General features: G+C 37.5%; 3 protein-coding genes across 4 annotated transcripts; all 3 read right to left on the bottom strand.

Annotated features, from left to right (window-relative positions):
* Window positions 1–1,213: 1,213 nt before the first annotated feature.
* Window positions 1,214–10,170, bottom strand: KTF1 (kow domain-containing transcription factor 1). 2 transcript variants are annotated; one of them, XM_078314786.1, is made up of 21 exons: window positions 9,832–10,170; window positions 9,446–9,678; window positions 9,177–9,332; window positions 8,518–8,676; window positions 8,335–8,418; window positions 8,141–8,208; window positions 7,657–7,992; window positions 7,496–7,547; window positions 7,249–7,404; window positions 6,779–6,943; window positions 6,605–6,686; window positions 6,240–6,395; window positions 5,908–5,944; window positions 5,729–5,781; window positions 5,514–5,562; window positions 5,234–5,298; window positions 3,180–4,661; window positions 3,040–3,090; window positions 2,887–2,958; window positions 2,661–2,765; window positions 1,214–2,561 (listed from the first exon to the last, which is right to left on the bottom strand). In XM_078314786.1, exons 1-21 carry the CDS (start codon window positions 10,037–10,039, stop codon window positions 1,549–1,551), a joined length of 4,782 nt encoding a protein of 1,593 aa, XP_078170912.1. In that variant the 5' UTR covers window positions 10,040–10,170; the 3' UTR covers window positions 1,214–1,548. The 2 variants fall into 2 exon arrangements, with proteins under 2 accessions (XP_078170912.1, XP_078170913.1); XM_078314787.1 differs by having other exon boundaries at window positions 2,887–2,943; window positions 3,076–3,090.
* A 3,675-nt stretch (window positions 10,171–13,845) lies between these two features.
* Window positions 13,846–14,545, bottom strand: LOC144565522 (early nodulin-like protein 6). The gene is made up of 2 exons (XM_078315315.1): window positions 14,294–14,545; window positions 13,846–14,195 (listed from the first exon to the last, which is right to left on the bottom strand). Exons 1-2 carry the CDS (start codon window positions 14,493–14,495, stop codon window positions 13,846–13,848), a joined length of 552 nt encoding a protein of 183 aa, XP_078171441.1. The 5' UTR covers window positions 14,496–14,545.
* A 1,001-nt stretch (window positions 14,546–15,546) lies between these two features.
* LOC144565090 (Eukaryotic aspartyl protease family protein) lies at window positions 15,547–20,156 on the bottom strand. The gene is made up of 10 exons (XM_078314724.1): window positions 19,691–20,156; window positions 19,106–19,235; window positions 18,202–18,461; window positions 17,290–17,517; window positions 17,044–17,206; window positions 16,879–16,952; window positions 16,694–16,790; window positions 16,383–16,449; window positions 15,960–16,031; window positions 15,547–15,870 (listed from the first exon to the last, which is right to left on the bottom strand). The coding sequence occupies exons 1-10, from the start codon at window positions 19,978–19,980 to the stop codon at window positions 15,716–15,718; spliced, it is 1,536 nt and encodes a 511-aa protein (XP_078170850.1). The 5' UTR covers window positions 19,981–20,156; the 3' UTR covers window positions 15,547–15,715.
* Window positions 20,157–21,890: the final 1,734 nt, after the last annotated feature.

Raw genomic sequence — 21,890 nt, 5'->3', positions numbered from 1 at the left:
AATTTTAAGTACCTCTATTTCTACAGTCTACAATTATAAAAATTGAATTTACTTATTGCATCAGCAATTTAATATTTTTTCCACATCAGTTTAAATTTAATTATCGTGACAGAATTAGTAATAAGTAATTTTCTATAATTATTGAGATGAAGATGATAATATCATTTGTGAAACAATTACAAAACAAAATATATGATATTTTCAGAAAAAAGTTACTAATTTAATAGTCTTACTAAATTAATAAATATTTCACACCTCTACAATTAAAATACAAGTATCATGTCATCATTTACAATTGATTTACAAGTGAGATAAAAGATATTTTCAACATGTTTCCAACAGTTGAGGGTGGTAGCAATTTAGAGAGTGTGTAGCTAGTAATCTGCACCGTATTCGCTGCAATTCCTAAGAATTTGTTCCCGCAGAAGTAAAAAGAAAGGAGGGCAAAACAGAGGAAAAAAATTACTTCCCAACTTAATAAATGGGAGATGGGCTACGGTGAGTTGCGAAGTAAAGCGACTATTTTACTTCACGCTCATATTTTGCGATTTTTAAGTTCAAAACGTCGATCTGAACTGTTCATCTTGTTCTCCATATTGAAATGTGCTTGGAGACCAAATTTTACATTTTTTGAAATTTTTTTACTATTTATTAAGCAATTTTGAAAGTCGCTGATCTGATGGTCCAGAAAATTTTACTGTTTTTTACTGTTCACAACAAAACAGCAATTTTAAAAAATGCTTAATAAATAGTAAAAAAATTCAAAAAAATGTAAAATTTGGTCTCCAAGCACATTTCAATATGGATTAAACATCTAACGGTTCGGATCGGTCGGCAACTCACCGTAGCCCACCTCTAATAAAAGGAATAAAATGGAAGCGAAGAAAAAAAGTCTGGTCTACCACCCAAACGAAATACTTGTACCCTCCAAATTTATGGGTAGAGAAAGTAAAATTTAATACTTTTTTTATCTTTCTCTAATATATTTTTTCGTTCTATATCTTGAGATCTTAGTACTCTTCGGTTAAGGTGGGACCCCTTGATATAAAAAATTGCATGTTTTGCAGCATCGTAAAAAATGCAATATATCTCGATCTATCAAATTCTATTGATCCTCCGAAAGCCCCAATTAGCGGTAATCAATAAATTATACACTGAATATATAACAATTAGCTTCCAACGAGATATCTTAATTATCCAGCGAGGATCAAAATCAATTTACAGGTCTTTAAAAAAGTTAGAAGAAATATAAGCCAAGCAAGCACAACGCAACAGATACATAAAGATTAATAAAGACTGATAATCATAATCCATACTAGACAACAAACATTAAGTCATAAACATCCAACAAGAATACCAGGTTTTCAAACATAACAGAAGGCAGCATTATCCACCTTTACCGGATGTTAAAACAAAAGTTGACGGCTGGGAAACAGCAACTACTAGCAGGATATACAAGACCTTGCGCATGCAAGATCTATCAACATACGCATTTCTGTACATAACATAAAACCGACTACCACCTATAATTAGCATAGACCTGCCAGCTTACCAGCCACCACCATTGCCTCCTCCACTGCCTCCCTTATCCCAACCGCCACTGTCGTTGCCGCTTGGCTTATCCCATGCACTGCCACCTCCCTTTTCTTCCTCACCAGCGTTTCCCGAACTACTCCCTTTCTCAGTTGAGCCTTGGTTCCAAGCAGAGAAGCTTGGTTCATCATTCCCACTATTCCCCTTTTTTTCCTCACCGGCATTTCCCCAACCACTCCCTTTCTCAGTTGAGCTCGGTGCATCATTCCAGCTATTCCCCTTTTCTTTCTCACCACCAGTATTCCCCTTTTTTTCCTCACCGGCATTTCCCCAACCACTCCCTTTCTCAGTTGAGCTCGGTGCATCATTCCAGCTATTCCCCTTTTCTTTCTCGCCACCAGTATTGCCCTTTTTTTCCTCACCGGCATTTCCCCAACCACTCCCTTTCTCAGTTGAGCTCGGTGCATCATTCCAGCTATTCCCCTTTTCTTTCTCGCCACCAGTATTGCCCCACCCCCCACTCCAGTCAGATGATTTTTTCACATCATTATCATTAGACCAACTACTGCCCCCGCTGCCACCAAAACCTCTACTCTCATCCCTATTCCAGCTGCTGCCACCGAAAGACCTATTTCCATCTCCATTCCTAGTACTGTCTCGGCCACCTCTACCCCCTCGGCCGCCACCATACCGGCCCCCACCACTTCCCCTCCAGTTGCCACCTCTACCACCATCATTACTGTCATTTCCATCACCAAAATTCCTTCCTCTGCCCCTACCCCGGCTGCGCCCCCCACCGTCAGAAGACCAACTAGGTCTACCCCAACCAGACCCATCATTATTATTATCATTGTTGCCACCTGTAAGAGAAACCCTCGGTTTGCTCCAGTCGGAATCATTTCCAGACTTTCCCCAGTTGTCAGTAGCAGTTTTTTTGTCATTCGTCTTCTTGGTACCCCATGGGTCATCTTGGTTATCGCCACCAGTGTCATGAATGGGCTTGGTACACCATGGATCAGCCTCTTTAGCTTCAGTTTTTAACAGAAAGTCCAAAGGAAAGATCAGCTTCAGTTTTTAACAGAAAGTTCATAGAAAATACACAGAAAACATAAAACTAGAAGTTATACCTTCAGCTTTAGAGCTTGAAGCTTCAGTTTTCTGGTTGCTGCCCCAAGGATCATTCTCTTTAGTTTTCTGGTTGTTGTCCCAAGAATTACACTCTTTTGCTTTATCTGCTTTAAGGACAAGCATACAACAGTTAATTCTATTTATTTACAATCCTGTTATAAGTGCATATATTATTTTAATTTGTCCAAACTTCTTCAAAGCTCGACTGAGCCTTTGAATACTCACCTTCAGTACTACCACTCCCTGCATTTGTGGTAGGAATCCTCTGAGCCCAAGGATCACCTGCTTGCGGTTCCTCTAAATTAATGAGTGACAACAATCAGACTCATGAAGACAAATGTATATAAAAAGAACACAAACAATGAAACAAAAACAAACCAGGAGCTGGAGGAGTCGGTGCATTCCAGTTGTCACCTCCTTGCGGTTCCTCTGAATTATGAAGTGAAAACAATCAGACTCATGAAGACAAATCTATATAAAAAGAAAACACACTTAAAAAATATGAAACAAAAACAAACCAGGAGCTGGAGGAGTCGGTGCATTCCAGTTGTCAGCTCCACCAGTAGTTTCTTTTTCAGAAACATCTTTACTCCAACTAGACGAGCCCCAATCAGTCTTTTTCTCAGCTTCAGCTTGTGAATTACCCCAACCTTTACCAGAACCACTACTCCAGCTCTCCTTTTTCTTACCCCATGTATTGTCACCTGCCTGATCATTGCTCCAGCTTGAACCAAGGGTTGGCTTCTCGCTGTTATCAGACTTCCAAGTGCCACCACAAGCACCACCATCACCGGGACACTCTCTAGCGAAATGGCCAGGTTTCCCGCACTTGAAACAATCACGGCCACCGCCACCTCCACCACCACAGGACCCACCACCATCAGCAGAGGGGCACTCCCTGGCAAAGTGGCCAGATTCCCCGCACTTGAAACAATCACGGCCACCGCCACCTCGGGACCCACCACCTTCAGCAGAAGGGCACTCTCTTGCAAAGTGGCCAGATTCCCCGCATTTATAACAATTACCGGCACCGCTGCCACCACCTCGGGACCCACCATGATCTGCAGAAGGACACTCCCTTGAAAAGTGGCCTGATTCCCCACATTTAAAACAATTACCTCCACCACCACCTCCGCTGCGGGACCCTCCTCCTCGAGACCCTCCACCATCAGTTGAGGGGCACTCTCTAGCAAAGTGGCCTGATTCCCCACACTTAAAACAACCACCACCTCCACCACGGGATCCACCACTGCCAGCAGAAGGACACTCTCTTGAAAAGTGGCCTGATTGCCCACATTTATAACAATCACCACCGCCGCCACTTCTGCCACCACCACGACCAGAACTGCCGCCTCCCCTACTTCCCCCATTCCCTCTGAACCCACCACCACTATTCCAAGTATCCGTCGCCTTATTGCCTTTATCCTCGTCATCCTGGCAACTATTCCAAGTTGAAGAGTTTGGTTTATCCCAACTGGCATTTCCTCCACTGTTCCAGTCACCACCACCTGCACTGCCTCCATCCTTCTTTGTTGATTGGCCCCATGCATCAGATTTACCACCCCATGTATCTGCTTCTTGGCTCTTTGTTACCTTGGCCCCCCATGCACTGTTATCCTCATTAGCTATACCTTTGCCCTTGGCATCCCAGTTACTGCTAGCATCTTGTGTACTGCCCTTAGCAGTGTTCCAGCCTTCATTGTCAGCTTCTCCTTTTGATTTACCCTGTGTATCAGACTGAGTACCCCATGTGTCAGCCCCCTCTGGAACTTTTGAGACTGCCGTGCCCCAAGGATCATCAGAAACAGCATCTTTTCCTTTTTCGTTACACCAACCACTATCATCATCCTTCTGCCACGTACCATTTTGAGTACTTGCACCAGCACCGGCAGCCTGCGCATCAGAAGTATTACCCCATGTGTCAGAGGGTTTATCAGAGTTCCATGCATCAGTAGTAGTCATAGATGGTGCCTTGCTGCCCCATGGATCACCATCTCCTCCTGTATACAGTTATTAAAATAAAAGAAAAGGCATGTTACCCACACTTTTACAAATACCATTTTGAAATGCAGTTGGGCATACGATTACCAAGCAGTATCAGCGAAAACTAAGCTTTTCCTTTTAGTTATCGAAGTTTAGTCTGTTTATGTTATAGTTGAAGTGGGTAAAAGTTTAACCAGGGTACTCTCATACACAACAACGCAAATTTTGAGATAAACCATACTAATTTTTATACCTTCTGTATCAACATATTTCCTGCTTGTTATGATATTGTAAGATAATTTGCCCCAAGTCATCCATTATATTTCTATGGGTTTGTGCTGGTTTATCATAAGATGATATATTCCAAGTTATCCATTAGATTTTTGTGGGTTTACACTTAGCTTCAAGTTTACTATTCAGCAGTTAGTATTTATTTACCTCTTTTTTCCTTCTCTTCTCTTCACGTCCATTTTGTGAGATAATATACTTCTTTTTTTCTTTTTCTTTTTTTGAAGTGGTATTGAAAACCATTACCATTCATTAGACAAGAAAATATATATACATAATTCTGTAACATGGATAAACATACCTGCTCCATCTTCTACATTGCCAGAAGTAGGTGCTGTAGACGACGAAAACGGTTGCCATGTGTCACTGCAATAACGTTTATTCAGAATTAAAGAATGTCAAATATGTTAACTAACCTGAGACACAAAAGCAACAATTTTAGATCGCCTAAACATATTGAATTTACTACAACAATATCCTCCCGATCATAAGACTCAATTGTTATTTCCTCTTTGCAGATGCCAACACAAGCATATGCTAGCATAGGGTGAGAGAGAGAGAGGTATCTGGAGCCTACTGACCTAGCAAAGGATGGCAATGCAGTATCCCAAGAACTCCCGCCTTCTGTTCCTATAAATGAATTAAAGAAATAATTTTAAGCATCACTCTTAAAAATGAAGTGAGTCATATCAAAGATCAAATCTCAAGGGAGATGAATAAGAAATACATGACAGGAGAATATATCTCATAATATTTCACTGGCAAGCAACATAAAGGTTTCCAGCAGTTAGCATACCTTGAACTCCAAATATATCAGCAGCACCGGCAGCACCAGTCTCATCAACTTGGCTGGTAAATCAAAGGATAAAGTAAGAAAGCAAAACTAAACATCACCCATAACAAACAGAACAGTTTGTCCAATTTATAAATAAAATAGAAAAAGGACAAGATAAAAGGCTGTGCAATGTTCTGTACCCTCTTTTTGTTGGAACAGTAAGATGCTCGGCATCCACTGCATTAAAAGGCAGAAAATATTAGCAGATACAAAAGAAATTGAACTAGTAAATAAAGATTGCAAAAAGCAAAACCCAACAGGATCTGATTTGACCTGTTAGGTGAATTGGTGGAGAGAATCAAGCATTCACAGCTATCTCGAGATTCAGATGGAGTGATGTCAACCAGAGACAACAAAACCATCAACAACTTGCTATGGATCAAGGTATCCAATCCAAACATGATCAAACTCGACCACTTGCAACTAAATAGGCAAAAAAGAGCCAAAATGAAACAGCAGATACCCAACAAACCTGTAAGGAGCTTTACAAGGGAGTCCAGCTTCACCGTGATATCATTGCGGTACATGCGTACAACCCGGCAAAGGTAACCCTTCAATGGACCTTTCTTAATCCTCAGTGTTTGCCCAATAGAGAACAATGAATCTCTTTCCTGGCGCCGTCTTCCAGCTGTATGAATTGTGACGAGGAAGATAAAAAGTAGACAGCTTAAATGCCCAATTAGTCCGACATAGGGCATGTGATTGTACAACCAGATTCAAATTAAAGATTATTTTTTGCTTAGTCATATTCCTCCTCTTACACACTATCCTTTTCTGAGGTTTTAAATTTAAACTTCTAACACAGAACTAACAATCAGCAGAGAAAAAAGTACATACAACCATGTGCACTGTCTTGTTGGCAAGATGATTGAACCCATCCATCAGAGGACGGAGGAAATGATGGGCCTGCACTGTCATCCTGGTACAATAGAAAGAAAACCAAGTGAATTTTATTATAATGCAATCAAGAGAAAAAATTGTATCAAGGAGCACAAAATCTAGTCCACCGACAGGATTCTCAGAAAAGGACTGCATAGGTGGCGGGGGCACTTCTGGTATCTTGGTATTGACACAATGCTCAGCCTTGGCACAGAAAAAACCACTGTTCTCATCCTCACTTTCATCATGGATAAAAAGCACCCCCTTGAACATATGTTTCACAACTCCTTTCTTTCCCTGAAAGAATGAAAAGAAAGATTCAAGTAAGACCAAGAACTTGCATCATAAAAATGAGCAGTTGCAGATAAAAAAGAACTTTCAAGTAAATGGAGAAAACCAATATGAGTATATGACTACACCCAAAGGAAGTCGAATAGCCAAGGTTCAACTAATGATACGCAAACTCAGATGGGTTGGGCCAAGGGTAGATAATGGTTTTGATAGACCAGTAGGAACAGAAAAGATACAACATACCATTCTTTAAGACCAGGTGAGTTGTGTGGTGGATTAACAAAGAAAGTGGCATAATGAAAGTCCTTTACCTCAGTGGGTCCCTCAGAGACATCAACAGGATCATTGATGGATAACGACTTCTTGTTCCGATCCAAAGCAGTGAACATCTTGTCTGCACAAACTTTTTTTATCTCATGCTTTTTAATTGTGACCACAGGTATCCCTTCCACATCACCTGTAAGTATCTGAAATGACAAATTCAACAGCGTGATTAAGCTAAAGCTCAAAAAGTTATATAAAAATAAAAGATAGAGAAGATTTAGATTTAACTAGTACCTTGTACAAACCATCTTTATCTATTCCCAGGATGACTCCAAAACCCTTCTTCCTGATCCATTTAAAAGAAAAAAGGAATGCAAATACACAAAAAGGATTAATAAATATAGAACAGTACTATACGATTGAGATAAAATAAAAAACGAAAGGCAGTAACTGACCCAAATAACACAAGGTCATGAATTACAAAAGTACTGTCCTCTATCAGCTCTGAAGTAGATGCTTTGAGATTTGCACTAGTGGAGGCCCGCGACTTCTTCCTGCGGCTATCATACAGGCCAGAGACCCACTCCTCCGGGTCAACCTCTTCTCCCTCCCTTAGAGGAGGAGAGAACTTGATACGTTCAGAATCTGTTGGATCCACTCCCCAATAAATTAATGAATTTAAGGCAACCCACTTGAAAAGGTAGCCATCCTTGAGCATGTTGCCATCGAGTATTTCAAACGTCTCACCGCTTTGACGGTCCCGCCGGACCTCTATATGAGGTCTAAACACTCTACACAAGTTATCATGCAAAATAAAGTAAGATTAAGAATAAATATATCATTTTGAAAAGAAGGTAAAGCACTAAGCTATTGATCAATTGAAAGTAGAATGATAAGAATAGACTTGCAAAAGTGCTATCGTAATACAAAGGAGCATACTCAAGCTCACGAGGATTAATAAGGCGTGCAGTAGGAATGGCGGCATTTTTCAAGGATATTGCACCACCCTGTAAATGAATAATTTGAACTACTATTCAGAAAAGGTCCTCCACAAGAAAATCAGTGTGTCAAAATAATTTGGTCTCTATGGCCATTCTTCACAGGTTCATAACATAGAGTATAGCAGGCCTTACAAATTTTTGTGAAATAGCCTGGAGATCTATTCGAGGAATGAGCTTTATCAATACTTTCTTCCTTTCATCATGTACACTCGCAACCTACAGCCATAATTTTAGAGACAACAGAATTAATATATAAGATTATACAAAAGATGCATCATAAAGACATGTAAACAAAAAAAAAATATATAAAAGCACCTGTGCAATATCTCCTTTGTAGTTCCCACTCTTCAGGCGAACCCAATCACCTTCAGATACCACAGAGGGTTTGCTTCGAACTGCAAGTAAATGAGGTACCTCACTTGCCGGAACTGCATTGATTCTAGTTACGTAAACATTGCAAAACCCTTTGCATGCCTGAAATTAAGAAAAAGAAGCATATATTAAGCAAAAACAAAACTACCAGTGGTTGTTTAACTTTCTTGTCATGTGCAGGAACCATCATATGAGTTAGCAGGAAATTAGGAGTCTAAACCCGTTCATGCCTCCAGTAAAATTGTTCCTATTAGCTTCATTCAAGTAAATACTAATACTATATAACATACCTTTGAAAACTATTCTGTTTTTTATATAACTTCATATTTCTTTGTAGTCTGTGGTAACTTAAACACATAATTTGTGCTTCAGCATATAATTAAATGCTTATAATATACAATAATACTATTGGTATATCCTATTGCAAAACCCTTTATCTTGCTTCTATACTGGTGTCTCCATTTCAATGATAGAATATGTACTCAAACAACCTTTTCTAACTGTTCTGTCCTCTCATTATTTATATTTACTGTGGTAACTCAACAACAGCAACAACAAAAAGTTTGTGCCAACGAAGTAAATTTATATCCTTGTTTACATACCTCTGTAACATCGCATGCTTTGTCAGCTTCAACATAAACATAGCCCTTCACATGGTCCAGCGCAAAAGCAGAATATATCTGGAGTTTGTTTCCTCTGTTGTGAAACTCGACATATTTTTGCATGAAGCAGAAGGCAACCTGCCTCTCACGCCCCACCTGTCAGAAATCAAGTAAACAAAATCAATAGAAGTTCTTGTGTTGAAGACAGGTCAGACTGCTAAATTTATATTCATTGCATCTGACAAAACTAAACTTGTTGTAAAATGTACCCCGCATTTGAGACGCCAAATGGTTGGATCTTTTGTCGGATCTGGACCAGCCATGTCCATAAATTCATCTTCATCACTAGCATATTTCAAACCAGATTTGCGACCGTATCGCTCTTTGATTAGTTCTTCTAGTTCATCACCGCTGAGCTGTTCTTCTTTCACCGAAAAGGGAAGAAAATACTTCCCTTTTCCCTTCGGATCATCTACAGGAGCTTCTGCCTCTTTTGCTATTTCTATTCATAATAAGAAAATAATGAGACAGGAATTTTACAACAGAATAAGCAATGTCTGATGTAGGTGTCAATAAAGATAACAAGAACTCAGGGGAAAATACCCTAGCTTATCAAAAAGGGGGAAATAGAGAGCTAAGGTTCAGATTCAGCTACCCTCAAGTAATTCGTCATAATCTTCGTCAGACACGAGATCGTCTTCTTCTTCCTCTTCCTCTTCGTCGTCTTCAGCAACATAAGCCGCGTCGTCGACGAACTGGAGTACACCGGAGCGCCGCCTCTTGCTGGCGGCAGCACTAGAAGAGGCCTTTCTTTTCGACGACGAAGGCGTAGCAATATCCTTAACTTTTTCCTTCACCGCCATTTTAGGGGTTTAGGGTTCTCAGAGCATAGAGATTGTCGAATCGTTTTTACGAATGATACTGGAAGAGTATCGGAAATAAAGAAGAGACAGAACGGGTTCAAGAAGTTCACTGATCGGGGTGAAAACAGACCGAGCCAATATTCTCTGAGGTACAGTGATATTTTACTATAGATCTAAACCGTCCGATCAAAAAGGAAATAATAATATTCGTGCCAAAGAAGATCGGATGGTCCGGATCCAAAAACAAATATTATGTTACCTTACGCGATGAGATTTCGAAGAGACATCAACATTTTTCGTTTAAGACCCTTAAAAATGAAATAATAACCGACACTTACTCCTAATTTTCATAACTGTTAGATACAATTTTTCTGGAATTCAAAGGAGCGATGAGAAAATAGGCTAACTTCAAATGTGGACTACGGTTCTACCGCTCTACGCTTAATGCTCCGAGCCTCCGACTACCTGGCCAGTCGATCTTGATTCTTGACAATGACACGTAAATAACCTGCTATAACCTGAACTACGCTCGAGAATACGACAAATGCTGCCTGGAAGGACGTACGGGTCTGCTGATCTGCTGTTCATTATTTATTTTTATGCTAAACAGTAAATTAGTATAAATAAAAGGACATGTTTCGGTGAATTTTTTTTATAAACCATAATTAGAAAATCAATTTTTACTAAACTAACATCATTATTTTTCTTTTACAAAAACCACAAAGACCGAATAGTCAATTCAGTCCTGTATTTTTGGTTTTTTGGAACCGAATTGGCTATTCGATCTACACTTTTTTTTGCAGATTTTCGAGGACACGGCCACAGAAAATCCGATAAAGACCTGGACCGAATAGCCAATGAGTGCGTATCCTCTGAGATATCTCAACTTTTGCGTGACCGACGTGTCCGGTGCCTATTCGGGGGTGATGTAGGAGGTCAGTATTATGTGCACTTTGAGATTCATGCAGAACGTAGTTAAACGGTTAGATTTTTCCATAACGTCACGCAAAGTTTGAGATATCTCAGAGGATATGAATTCATAGCCAATTTGGTCCCTTGTGGTTTCGGATTTTCTGTGGCCGTGTGTTGGAAACACGGTGATTTAGGTTTTTGTTTAGTGTAATTATTAATTGTAGAATTTTTTAGTTTGCATATAGAGTAATTTACCGATATTTTTATTAATATCCAACTTAAAATACAAATTATCAAATTTAAAATGCATATATTAAACAATAATGGATCATTTTAAATATATTTGAATAATAAATGAAATTGTAATCCATTAAAAATATAAGCAAACGCACACAATAAATAGTAAATGCATTTTAAAGTTATGGTCGTTTAGAGAGCATAGGCTCATTATCGATATTTTGGTAATGAAACATTGACGCACTACTGCTGTCGTTAAGCCAGGCATAAAACATCGGTGCGTTATCGGTGTTTTTGCACGGAAGCATCGTTGTTTTTTGAAAAAACTTTAAACAGCCATAACTTTTGCTAGAAAAATCAGATTTGCGTATATGACCACAATTCGAAAAGGGGGGACAAGACGGATCTGGACTTTATTCGGGAGCACTCCCGAGCATTGACAGAATCAAAATTGCAAAAAAACATCGTTTAGTACCTCAAAAATTCAATTTAAGTTTTCTATCAACGGTGGATATACAACGACCGGTATTTTGTTTAGTATAATTTAGATTTTTGTAGTGTAATTATTAACTGTAAAATTTTTTAGTTTGCATATAGAATAATTTAGCTTTTTGCATGTAGTATAAATTAATTGTTGAATGATTTAATTTTTTTTAGTGTAAATTTGTTCATGTGTAATGTAAGAATTGTAATGGGAATATTTTTTTTATGAAATCATGCATGTTAATTATTTAATTACGTCAAATAAAAAACAATAATATATAACCTATTGTGATTAAAAATATAACTATTGATGCATAAATTTTAATCATCAAAATAAAAAAAATGAAATGAAGTTCATAAAAATCATGTTTTGTATAAACTTCCAAACCGATAAATAATCATTTTCCCTTTCAATTAATTTCAACTGTGAATCTAAATTTACGATTTTATGTTTACATCTCTTCAGTTACCAACCGCAAGTCAATTGCATGCTGGTGTGTATTCTTAGACAAATTGATATTTTAGCAACAAACAATTTTATCAATTGAAATTACAATTAAAACATCTACATCTCATTTGCAAAAGCAATTGTAAATGCTGATATTATGGCAGTTGCAATTTTAATTGTAGGAATATGAAGAAAAATAATATACTAATTTTACAATATTGTTAAATCAGCATGTCTAAATGCTACATTATCATTTGCAATTGTTTTCAAGTAGTAATTTTGTAATATAAAATGATAAATTACAAGGATGTAAAAATAGAGTAAAACTATGGTGTTCCTAAGTTTGCTAAGTTTCTCTGTGAACTCAACTCTAAAATCTATCGGACTAGCATCAAACAATGAATTGAAATTGTTGAAATTAATCCTTCTATCTTATGAGTGATGCGTATAAATGCAAAAATTTTAAACTTTTGAATTAATTTTGTATGAATATATATAGTCAAGTGGTCAAAAAATTAATTTACAATCCTTTTAATTTTGACTGCTTGACTTTATATCAAATTAATTCGAAATTAAGTTTGAAATTTTATTATGTAGACGCATCACTCATAAAGTAGATTTCAATGATTTTATTATGTAGACGCATCACGCATGGAAGAAGACGTATCACGCAACAAGAATGAGACACTTTTTGCGAGGATAAAAAAGTGACTTTTCGCGACGGAGTACCGTTATTGTTATGTTTTTTCTATTCGCGACAGAGTACTGTCATAAATGCGCTTTTTTCCTCGCGAAAAGTGTCTACTATGCTGTTGTGAGTACGTACTGTTTAAAAATAATTAAAAAAATAGTTATTAAAAATATTTGTTTAAAAATGCATGTTTGTAAGGACACGATAATTAATTAACGTCATCACATGCATCATCATTCATGTTACTCTTGTCACTGAAAAAGAAAAGCTCGTATATATATATACAGACAGAAGGTCAAGTATTAACTTTGATAGGCAAGCTAGGCATCAAATAAAATTTGGTCTGGTGTCTGTTTGTTTTCAAGGTCGATCCTACTGTCCCAGCAATAATAGCATGCATGCATGCATGCATGCATGAATCGGATCCAGGTGTTTTTCTAGATAATTATGTAAATAGAATGCTTGATATACATCGATCGAGAGAGATTAATAATTAATTAGAGTAAAACGGTGATACTACCCAAGCGAACGATCGATCGAGTCATGCAGATCATGCAATGCGCAAAAACCGACGTGAATAACGCTGTTTATCAATGCAATTAATTACAATAACGCTTTGGAAAAAGAGCGATTTTCGCAAATCAAACTGTTCATACTGACAATTAATTCTATCCGTACGTAGGAATCATGATTTCTTGCTCGCTGTATTCTTATTCAAATTCAAACAGAAAATTATATATCGCTTGGTTGAAGATTTTTCTCGTTTCGAAAAACACGCGAGGAAAAGAGAAATGCGATGGTTAACCAAACAAATTAATCTCATTCATTAATTAACACGTACCCAAGGAAAAGAGAAACAACGAACAAGCAATTAATGTTGAATTATCAAAAGATAAGCTGACCAATTTAAACTAAATCAAATCAGAATTAATAAGCAAATCAAGCACCTAAAGAACCATTAACCAACCATGCGTCAAGCATTCCTAAAGAAGTACCCTAGAACTCAAAAATTCTAAAGAAGCCTAGCTAAAACCGTCAGAGACCAATCACTAAAAGAGCTCCAATAACACCCAAAGATCCATAGCCCGAACCGACCTTTGCCGCAGAACTCACACTGTGATAATTGGATGGCACCGGAGACAAAGCCGGGGGTAGCAACGGACTGATTGAACCAGGGTTCGGGTGCACCATAACACGCACAATCATCCTCTGACCCGCTACGCAGTGTGCCACTTGGCCGCTTATGAAGTAGTAGAACCCGTACCGCGTGAAGCGAAACACGGTGTTGCCGGGGGGGAGTTCTTGAATCGGGTCCGTGGTGTTGCATTGCATGTATTTGGAGATGCTACTCACAACCAGCACCGAGTCGGCTTCATTCAGGAAATCTACACACATTATATACAAAAAAACAACAATTACAACAATTCTTTGACAAATTAAACGAAGCAATAAAGATACGATCTTGAGATGATATTTGGCTTACTGAGGGTGTCGCCAACATGGAAGCGGTTCCTGGAGGCCCAATGGTTGTAAAAGTCGGGATCCTGAGCAGAGGGGACAGTCCATCCTGCGGGCCCACCGACAGTGAACTCAAGTGCAAAGGCAACGGAGGAGAAGAGGGTGGTGGTAATGGAGAGGAAGAGGATGGTTTGGAAGGAGAAGCGGGTAATGGAGGGAGAAGCCATGGATGTTAATTAACGCATGCAAGAACAAGAATTTTTCTTTTTAAGAAGAAGGGGAGGAGATTTGAAATGTGTCAGGGTGAATTGTCGGTCAAGGAAGCTTTGTTATATAGTGAATCAGCGGAGGCTGTGGTTTGATCTCTACCGTTGGATTCGAGTGAAGAGCGTGCGAGATTGTCAGAGCGGGATTGATCTGTACCGTTGGATTTGACTGATATCTACCATTGGATTTTTACTGAGTGTGAGAGGTGCAGTTCGTTTGTTCGGCGAGAGGACTGTGTTATCGGTGAGATTTGGGTCGTTGGATTGGATCATTGGGGAGGGCTGAACCGTTGGATTGCGTGGAAGCCTGTTCGAGGGCAGTATCCTCTGAGATATCACTGTAATAAAATGTGGTAACACAATATTGAAATATTGACTATGCGTAATGGTTGTAATTCGTACAGTACCAATATATACAAATTATTAGTGAATAATTTGCGTTTTATTCGTTATTTTTATGTTTTTGAATAGAGCTCTGAATAAAATGGGTATAATATATTTTATTCGCAAATAAAACGCGAGTAATGAATTATTCTCGACAAAAACGTCAATTTTTTTTAAGGAATTTAAAAAAAAAAATATTCGCTGAATCATTTCCAAATTATATTCAAATCACGAACTTTTGGTCCCGTCGAATCGAACCTGAACTATTTGTTTGTCACTATGGTAATTTGCATAGAAATTTATATGCGATCACATATTCGACTGTATATTCAGCTACATATTACTACCATATATTCGATCATATATTATTACCATATATTCGATCATATATTATTACCATATATTTATTTGTGTGATATCAAATATTACCATATATTACCTCATACTACTACATATTGCTAATTGTATATCACATATTATTATAGTATATTACTACTATATACTTGTTTATATCTACATATAAATTCTCATTTTAAAATCTGCATATAAATCAGTATTTGCTGCCGGATACTAAATGTGCGATATGTGGTGATAGCAAAAGGGCCAAGATTAAACTGCACGGCTGCCATTTTTCCTTTTTTTTTAAATGACATCTTCTCTATATTGTGAAAAAATTTACAGTGTTGAACTAACAATGGCCTAAACAATCAACCAATAATTATAACAACAATTAGACGAATGGCGTGATCATTAAATACACCAACAAAGAATTGAGTTGTATACACCCGTGGCCGTGGCTATCTATGCAACAAGTGGGTGAGAAAGGCAACTATATGCACAATCACAAAAATGAATCTCGATGCAGTTTTTGATGAACCACTAACATCGAGCTGTCCTGCATTTAGATACTCATTCTTCCCTGACGACATCGTAACATTCACAGATAATGAACCTATAAAAAAAAGTAGGAAAGACCTCAAATTATAGCAGTATCAATAGTGTAATAGAATGAAGACAAAAATTGGAATTAATTCAACTCACAGTCATAATCAGACCAGCCCATTCGCTGATTAGCCAAATCATAAACAAATATCTTATCCTTCAAAACAAGATCTGTCAAGAGAAAGTAGACATGCTTTAGTTACAGCATGTACTATACATATCCAGTCAACTGAGTTTTAATTTTGCGTTTAATTGCTAAATTGAAGGAAATTTATTGCAGAATTATAAGCTTGGATCATAGTCACGATTAATTGCACATAAAACACAGGCAAGGGTAGACTGACAATTGCCTTTTTAACAATGTTTGGGAGCTGATCAGTATCAGACTATCAGTAAGTTCCAGCTTTTCAGCTTACTGGCAAAAGGTGCAATCCTAGATATCCCATTTGCTCGTTCCTTTTCAGTTGTAATGGGCTCACAAAATTTATTAATAATAGAACAACAGAGGATAATAACACAAACCTCCCAGTATGGTTATTCCCTGGCCCTGGTTCTTTTGCCAACCAATGCACCATACAATAGCATTATCCTGAAATTGAAAATGAAATCCCTTAGAAAATTCAATGTCCAATAATATTAATTCACCTAAAGCTTCAACAGTCAAAACTACAGCTATATGGAGTTCTAAATTCATTCGAAAGGCCAAACGACAATAAACCTAATCTCATATAGGGTGCCCTCAGGATCCATCCTTATTAGTATGGTGTTAAAGTGCACATGAGTTACAAACCAGAAATAGACAATAAAAAAATAGAAAGAAAATGAAAACGCACCACAGTTCCCTGTTGCAATAGATAGTCTTCTGGTTTCAGTGACATCACAGCCCCTCCCATGAAAGTCAATGTCACACTTGGAAATACTGAATCAGCACTGGAAGGAAAAAAATAAAACTAGTTATATTTTTGAGTTATTTTATTAAAGCAAAATTAACAATTATAATTCATGGATATTAAAGAACCTGTCTGATGTAACAAAACACTGGTTCCCCTTGCTAACAAATGCATTTGCCGATTTAGGAACAGACGAGATTATCTGTGGAGGGGAAAGTTTCAAAATTAAGGAATGAAACGGTAAAACCAAATTCTACTATTTTAATAAATGTCAAAACATGATAAAAACTCACAGCATTGACAAAAGGATCATAAGCTTGATCAGCGAGGTAGGCTAGTGTTGTGCCTGAATCGACTATAGTCCCTTGTGTGCTAGAGGTTGCAAAAACTGAGGAATCAATAGCTAAAGTCCGGCCATTAACAGCAATGCCCTCTAGATTCAAGTTATAATGTGGCCTGTGAATTTCACAGATAAATGTAAATAAGTAACCACACAAACAAAATTTGGAAGAAATGACCATCAGAGAAGAAGTGCTTACTGTGATGGAACAAGTGGTGTGTATACAATGCCAGGTTCAGTAATTTGCCCAAGGACCAAAATGCCCCCACCATTGTCAGAACCTTTCAAGCAATGAGAGAATACTTTAGGGGAAACACCAAGAGAATTGAGTTGTGAGACAACTGACAGGTCGTGCTGGCCGAACCCAAAAATACCGTCAACTGCACGGTCTGCCTTGGTCAGATCTCCAGACTGTGTGTTGCTACATCTGTTTTGCACAAAGTAATGAATGGTATTTTCATTATCTCACAAATAACAACAAGACTTCGTTGTATGCAGGGGTGGATCTTAATGCAACCCAAAGGATGCTTAGCCACCCATACGGGTTAATTTTTTTTTAATTATATATATTGAAAATTAATTGATTTTTTTTCTTTTCTTTTCAAGCTTTTATATAGTTCAACTCCCTCGTTAAATAGCAAATGTATGGTTGTAGTCTAGTGGTTAGAATTCTACATTGTGGTGGTAGTGGAGACTTGGGTTCAAATCCCACTTACCACACAATAAACATTTTTACATTACATTTCAGCCCCCAAATCTAAATTTCTAGTTCAGCCCCTGGTTTATGTCAGCTTTTTCTTTCTTGATAAGAGAACTGATGGATGGAAAAAATTAATCTATTAAAGATTGGAAATTTCAATTTTATACTCAACTGCAGTGAAGTCACTGTATTTCCCTAGGTTCACACTGAGCAAAGTCAAGTTGTTGGTTGAGCTAACAGGAAAATTTGAGGGTCGTTGATTTTATCTTTGTGGTTTAAACAGTTTGCTTTGCACGTGATACACCCAAAATATGGCGGTCACTACCTCCATATACCATAAACCTTTTGTTTGCTAAAATCTAAGGCTACTTGAAAATTAAGCACCTAACAGACCAACATTGCCTTTCTTACCCAAAAACAATTGTAGCAGAAGAATTCATAGCCTGTTCATCTCCAGTAATGGTATCAAAATCGAGCATGTCAGCGACATAATAACCTGAGGTGCCACTCCCATCGCCATACTGAAAAGTGTAGTCACAAAGGGAATTGGAGGAGTCAGAGGTGGTGCAAATAGACTCTCCAGTTTGGAGAGCTGAAGTACACCTGTCATCACCGCATGTGATTTTTGAGGCCGTGGTAGATCTTTCGGGGTCAAAAAATTCCATTCTAATCTGCATATTGGGAGGAAAAAAAGTGTGACAGAGACCGATGAATTAGGAATTATAGACAATCTTTAATAATCATGCACTGGCACCAATGCTGCTTGCTGAATCAATAAACGGGACATTTGATGCATATGAAAGATTGGTTGCTTACAACTTTTAATATAGGAAAATAAAAACATCATACAAATGAAAGATCCAATCCACAAGATGATTAGATACGCCATTTTGCAAATTCAAATAGTTAAAAAAGATATCCTTCAGAGATAAGAGCTATTCTACAAATAGTCCTTAACCTGTACTAATAATTCCTTGCTGTGCAATAGTTGACATTATCCTCCTAATATGGGTTCAGGTTAGCAAAATAATTAAGGTAATCTAGGTTGACATGAGAAGTGCTACAAAACTATCTCATACAGAAATTTGTTCTTTGATTCAGTATAACTTGTTTTTTTAATATTGCGGGCATTTTATTGGATCCAATATATTTCTGCACCCATGTCATTTCTTCTTGACATGCTTAAGAGTTTTGGATACGAATATGGGCCATCATATTTTAATTACCCTAAGGTTGACTTCTCAATTCTATTAATAAATAAGGTCTAGCTTACAGAAATTATTTAAAAATATGTTATAGAGTTGAGAGGCCTCACATTTAGGCCACTGGAAGTGGGACAGCCGTCGCATGGGCTACAAGCAACCCATAATATATCACTACCAGTATCAATCTGTACATAAAATTCCTTTGCAGGGTTCCCCAATTTCACGCGTGTGTAGTATAGCCTACAATTTGCACCATACAAAGTTAGGATAATACATGATACAGTAACATTCGAACTAAGCAACACAATTATAATCTCAATGGAGTCTAAAGCTTCAACTAACAGCTACCCAAATCTTTTGCAAGAATCAGAAATAATAAATTCCCCCAAGAACTCAAAATAAAAAAAATGGTGATCTATGTTTGACCCACGGTACTACAGTCCCCTGTTTCAATTACCAGCAACCAATTGGAAATACATCCACACAAAATTGATCATTTGGGAGAACGAGAAGATTCAAACAAACTGAAAAAAAAGCCAACCAAAATTGGCAGAAAAAGAAAACTGGGAAAGATAACAAATTCGAGAAAACCATCTAAACCAGCTTGAATTTCATCCGTTTTGTGTTCTACAAATATTGATATCTTAGCATGGTAAAAGAAAAGAAAAGCCTTGTAACAAAATTGTACAATGTACCCGACAGTGAAGGGGTTAGACGAGCCCTCTACTGGGAAATCAACAACGCCAGCCACAGAAGATCCGCCCAACAGTTTTCTCCCGTTCCTTCCTCTTGCCAGGTAACGTGCCAAGTCACGTGCCTTGAGGTGTTCTATCTCCATCCCTCGTCTAGGGATCGCTCTTTCAAGCCTCAACGTCGTCGGAAACTCCTTTCCGGCGACATCCGCTGCCGCCTCCACCGTGCCGGAAAAGAACATTACAAGAAGAAAAGCCAGGAACGCCGCAGACACCGCCGGAGGCGGCGTCATACCTTAATGGAAGCTAATTGGATTGAAATTTTAGCTAGAGATACAAAAATAATCGGTCTTGGGGATAAAAGCAAGCAGGAGAGAATAAATGTGGAGAAGAAATAAATTATTCCGGGCTTAATTGATAATCCTGCGTGGATTCTTCTTCTTCTTGGTCCCTGCTCTCTCTCTCTCTCTCTATTATAGGGAAGAAGGAAAAGGATGAAAGAGGAAATATATAATAGAGAATGGACGTGGTGTACCTTTTGCAGAGAAAATGATATTTTATTTTATTTATCCGACCTACGTAGAGTACAGGAAGAAAATTAAAATATGCTGAAATAAATAAATAAAATAAAAGATTTAGGAAAGTTTACTTTTTTTTTAATTCTACTTTTGTATTATACATTGATAATTTATTACAATTTTAAGTTCCAACGCAAATTATGATTATTCTTGAGAATTAGTTTTTGGTCTGGTGATAAAAATAATGTTCTTATACGAGATTGTAGATTCGAAATTCAGAAAAAACCATTTAGTGACATCTAATCTTTACTAATCGTACAAGAATTTGCAATTTAATGTTACTATGATATTAAAAAGTTGATGGAAAGATTTCTAAATTTTTTTTCCACAAACCATAGGCCGGTGTAAAATTGATAGGCGCGCTAGGCGTACACAAAAATGTGAAAGGAATGGTGCGAACCGGGTAAAGGATTACGTGAGACGGCGTGACACTTTGTCAGCAGCTCATACGCCTTTGCGAATTGCGATTGCGATCTTTCTCCTTCTTTCGATTCACCACACTACAATAGTATCCAGTTCAGACCCGTTCCAATCAAATCAAATAATGTATATTTTTCTCCATTACAACAATTAATGGAGACATCCAGTAGTCTTCGAAAAGTTGATTACTCCATTTATGATTGCGATGGAGAACTTCCGATGGCTTCTAAATTCTAATAAGGCGACGAGGCGTTGCCGCGTGGCGTGGACAACCGTCTGATCTGATCATCTCCCATTGAATTGACAACAACATACACGCTGTTGTGATTGTCTGTGACGCGCTGAATATATGGCTTTGTATTTTCTATCCATTAAAATGACTCAGGGGTTTTGGTGAACCGGTTGCACAGATGATTGCATACTCCACCGTTTCAAGAAATCCACAGATGTTATAAAGGTACCTCATGATGCTGTCGCTGTCGCTGTCGCTGTTGTTATTATAATAATTGCATGAGTTGAGAGTAGTACCAGCTTCAAATAGATAGTATCAAGTATCAAGTATCAAATAGATAGCGTATAGATTGAATATAAGAAGTAAGAACAGGTTTTGGGAATGTCATTCTGCTGGAAAGCAAGCAATTATATTCGTAATTTCATCTAAATCTAAATCAAAATTTACATCTTACAAAACAGAGCAAGAATATTTTCAACATGGATGCATCCTAGAAAGTAGAAACTTTTAGCAAAGTAATATATATTTAAAATATTTTTGCTCAGATATTTCTGCATTTCAATTTTCAAATGCGATGGGCGCAAAACAAACATGTGAGATGTGACTCATTGCTTCATTGGGGACCAAAAATGTGCTTTTCACTCAATTAATTGCTACAATAATCAAAGCTACAGATACATTTCATAATGAGAGAATGTGGGATGGCTGTCGCACATTTTTTTTTGTTTTTAGAAACTATATAAAGATAATATAAAATAGTAGATACATTATATACATATTTCGATTTTATGGAAGAAATCAAACTTCTTTTTAAGAATATGTGCTCAAGGCTACACAATTAAATTAAAAGAGTATATATAAGAGCGCTACAAGAGAAATAAAATATTAGAAAACTCTTAAGATGATTTTTACACTGAACCATAAACATATATTAGATACAAATTGAATAATATATACTTGTACAAAATTCTTG

The sequence above is a fragment of the Carex rostrata genome, chromosome 14 (genome assembly GCF_964058835.1).
Source record: "Carex rostrata chromosome 14, lpCarRost1.2, whole genome shotgun sequence".
Taxonomy (NCBI): Eukaryota; Viridiplantae; Streptophyta; class Magnoliopsida; order Poales; family Cyperaceae; genus Carex; species Carex rostrata.
The sequence above is the reverse complement of the archived record's forward strand: the minus strand, read 5'-3'. Positions and strand labels throughout refer to the sequence as shown.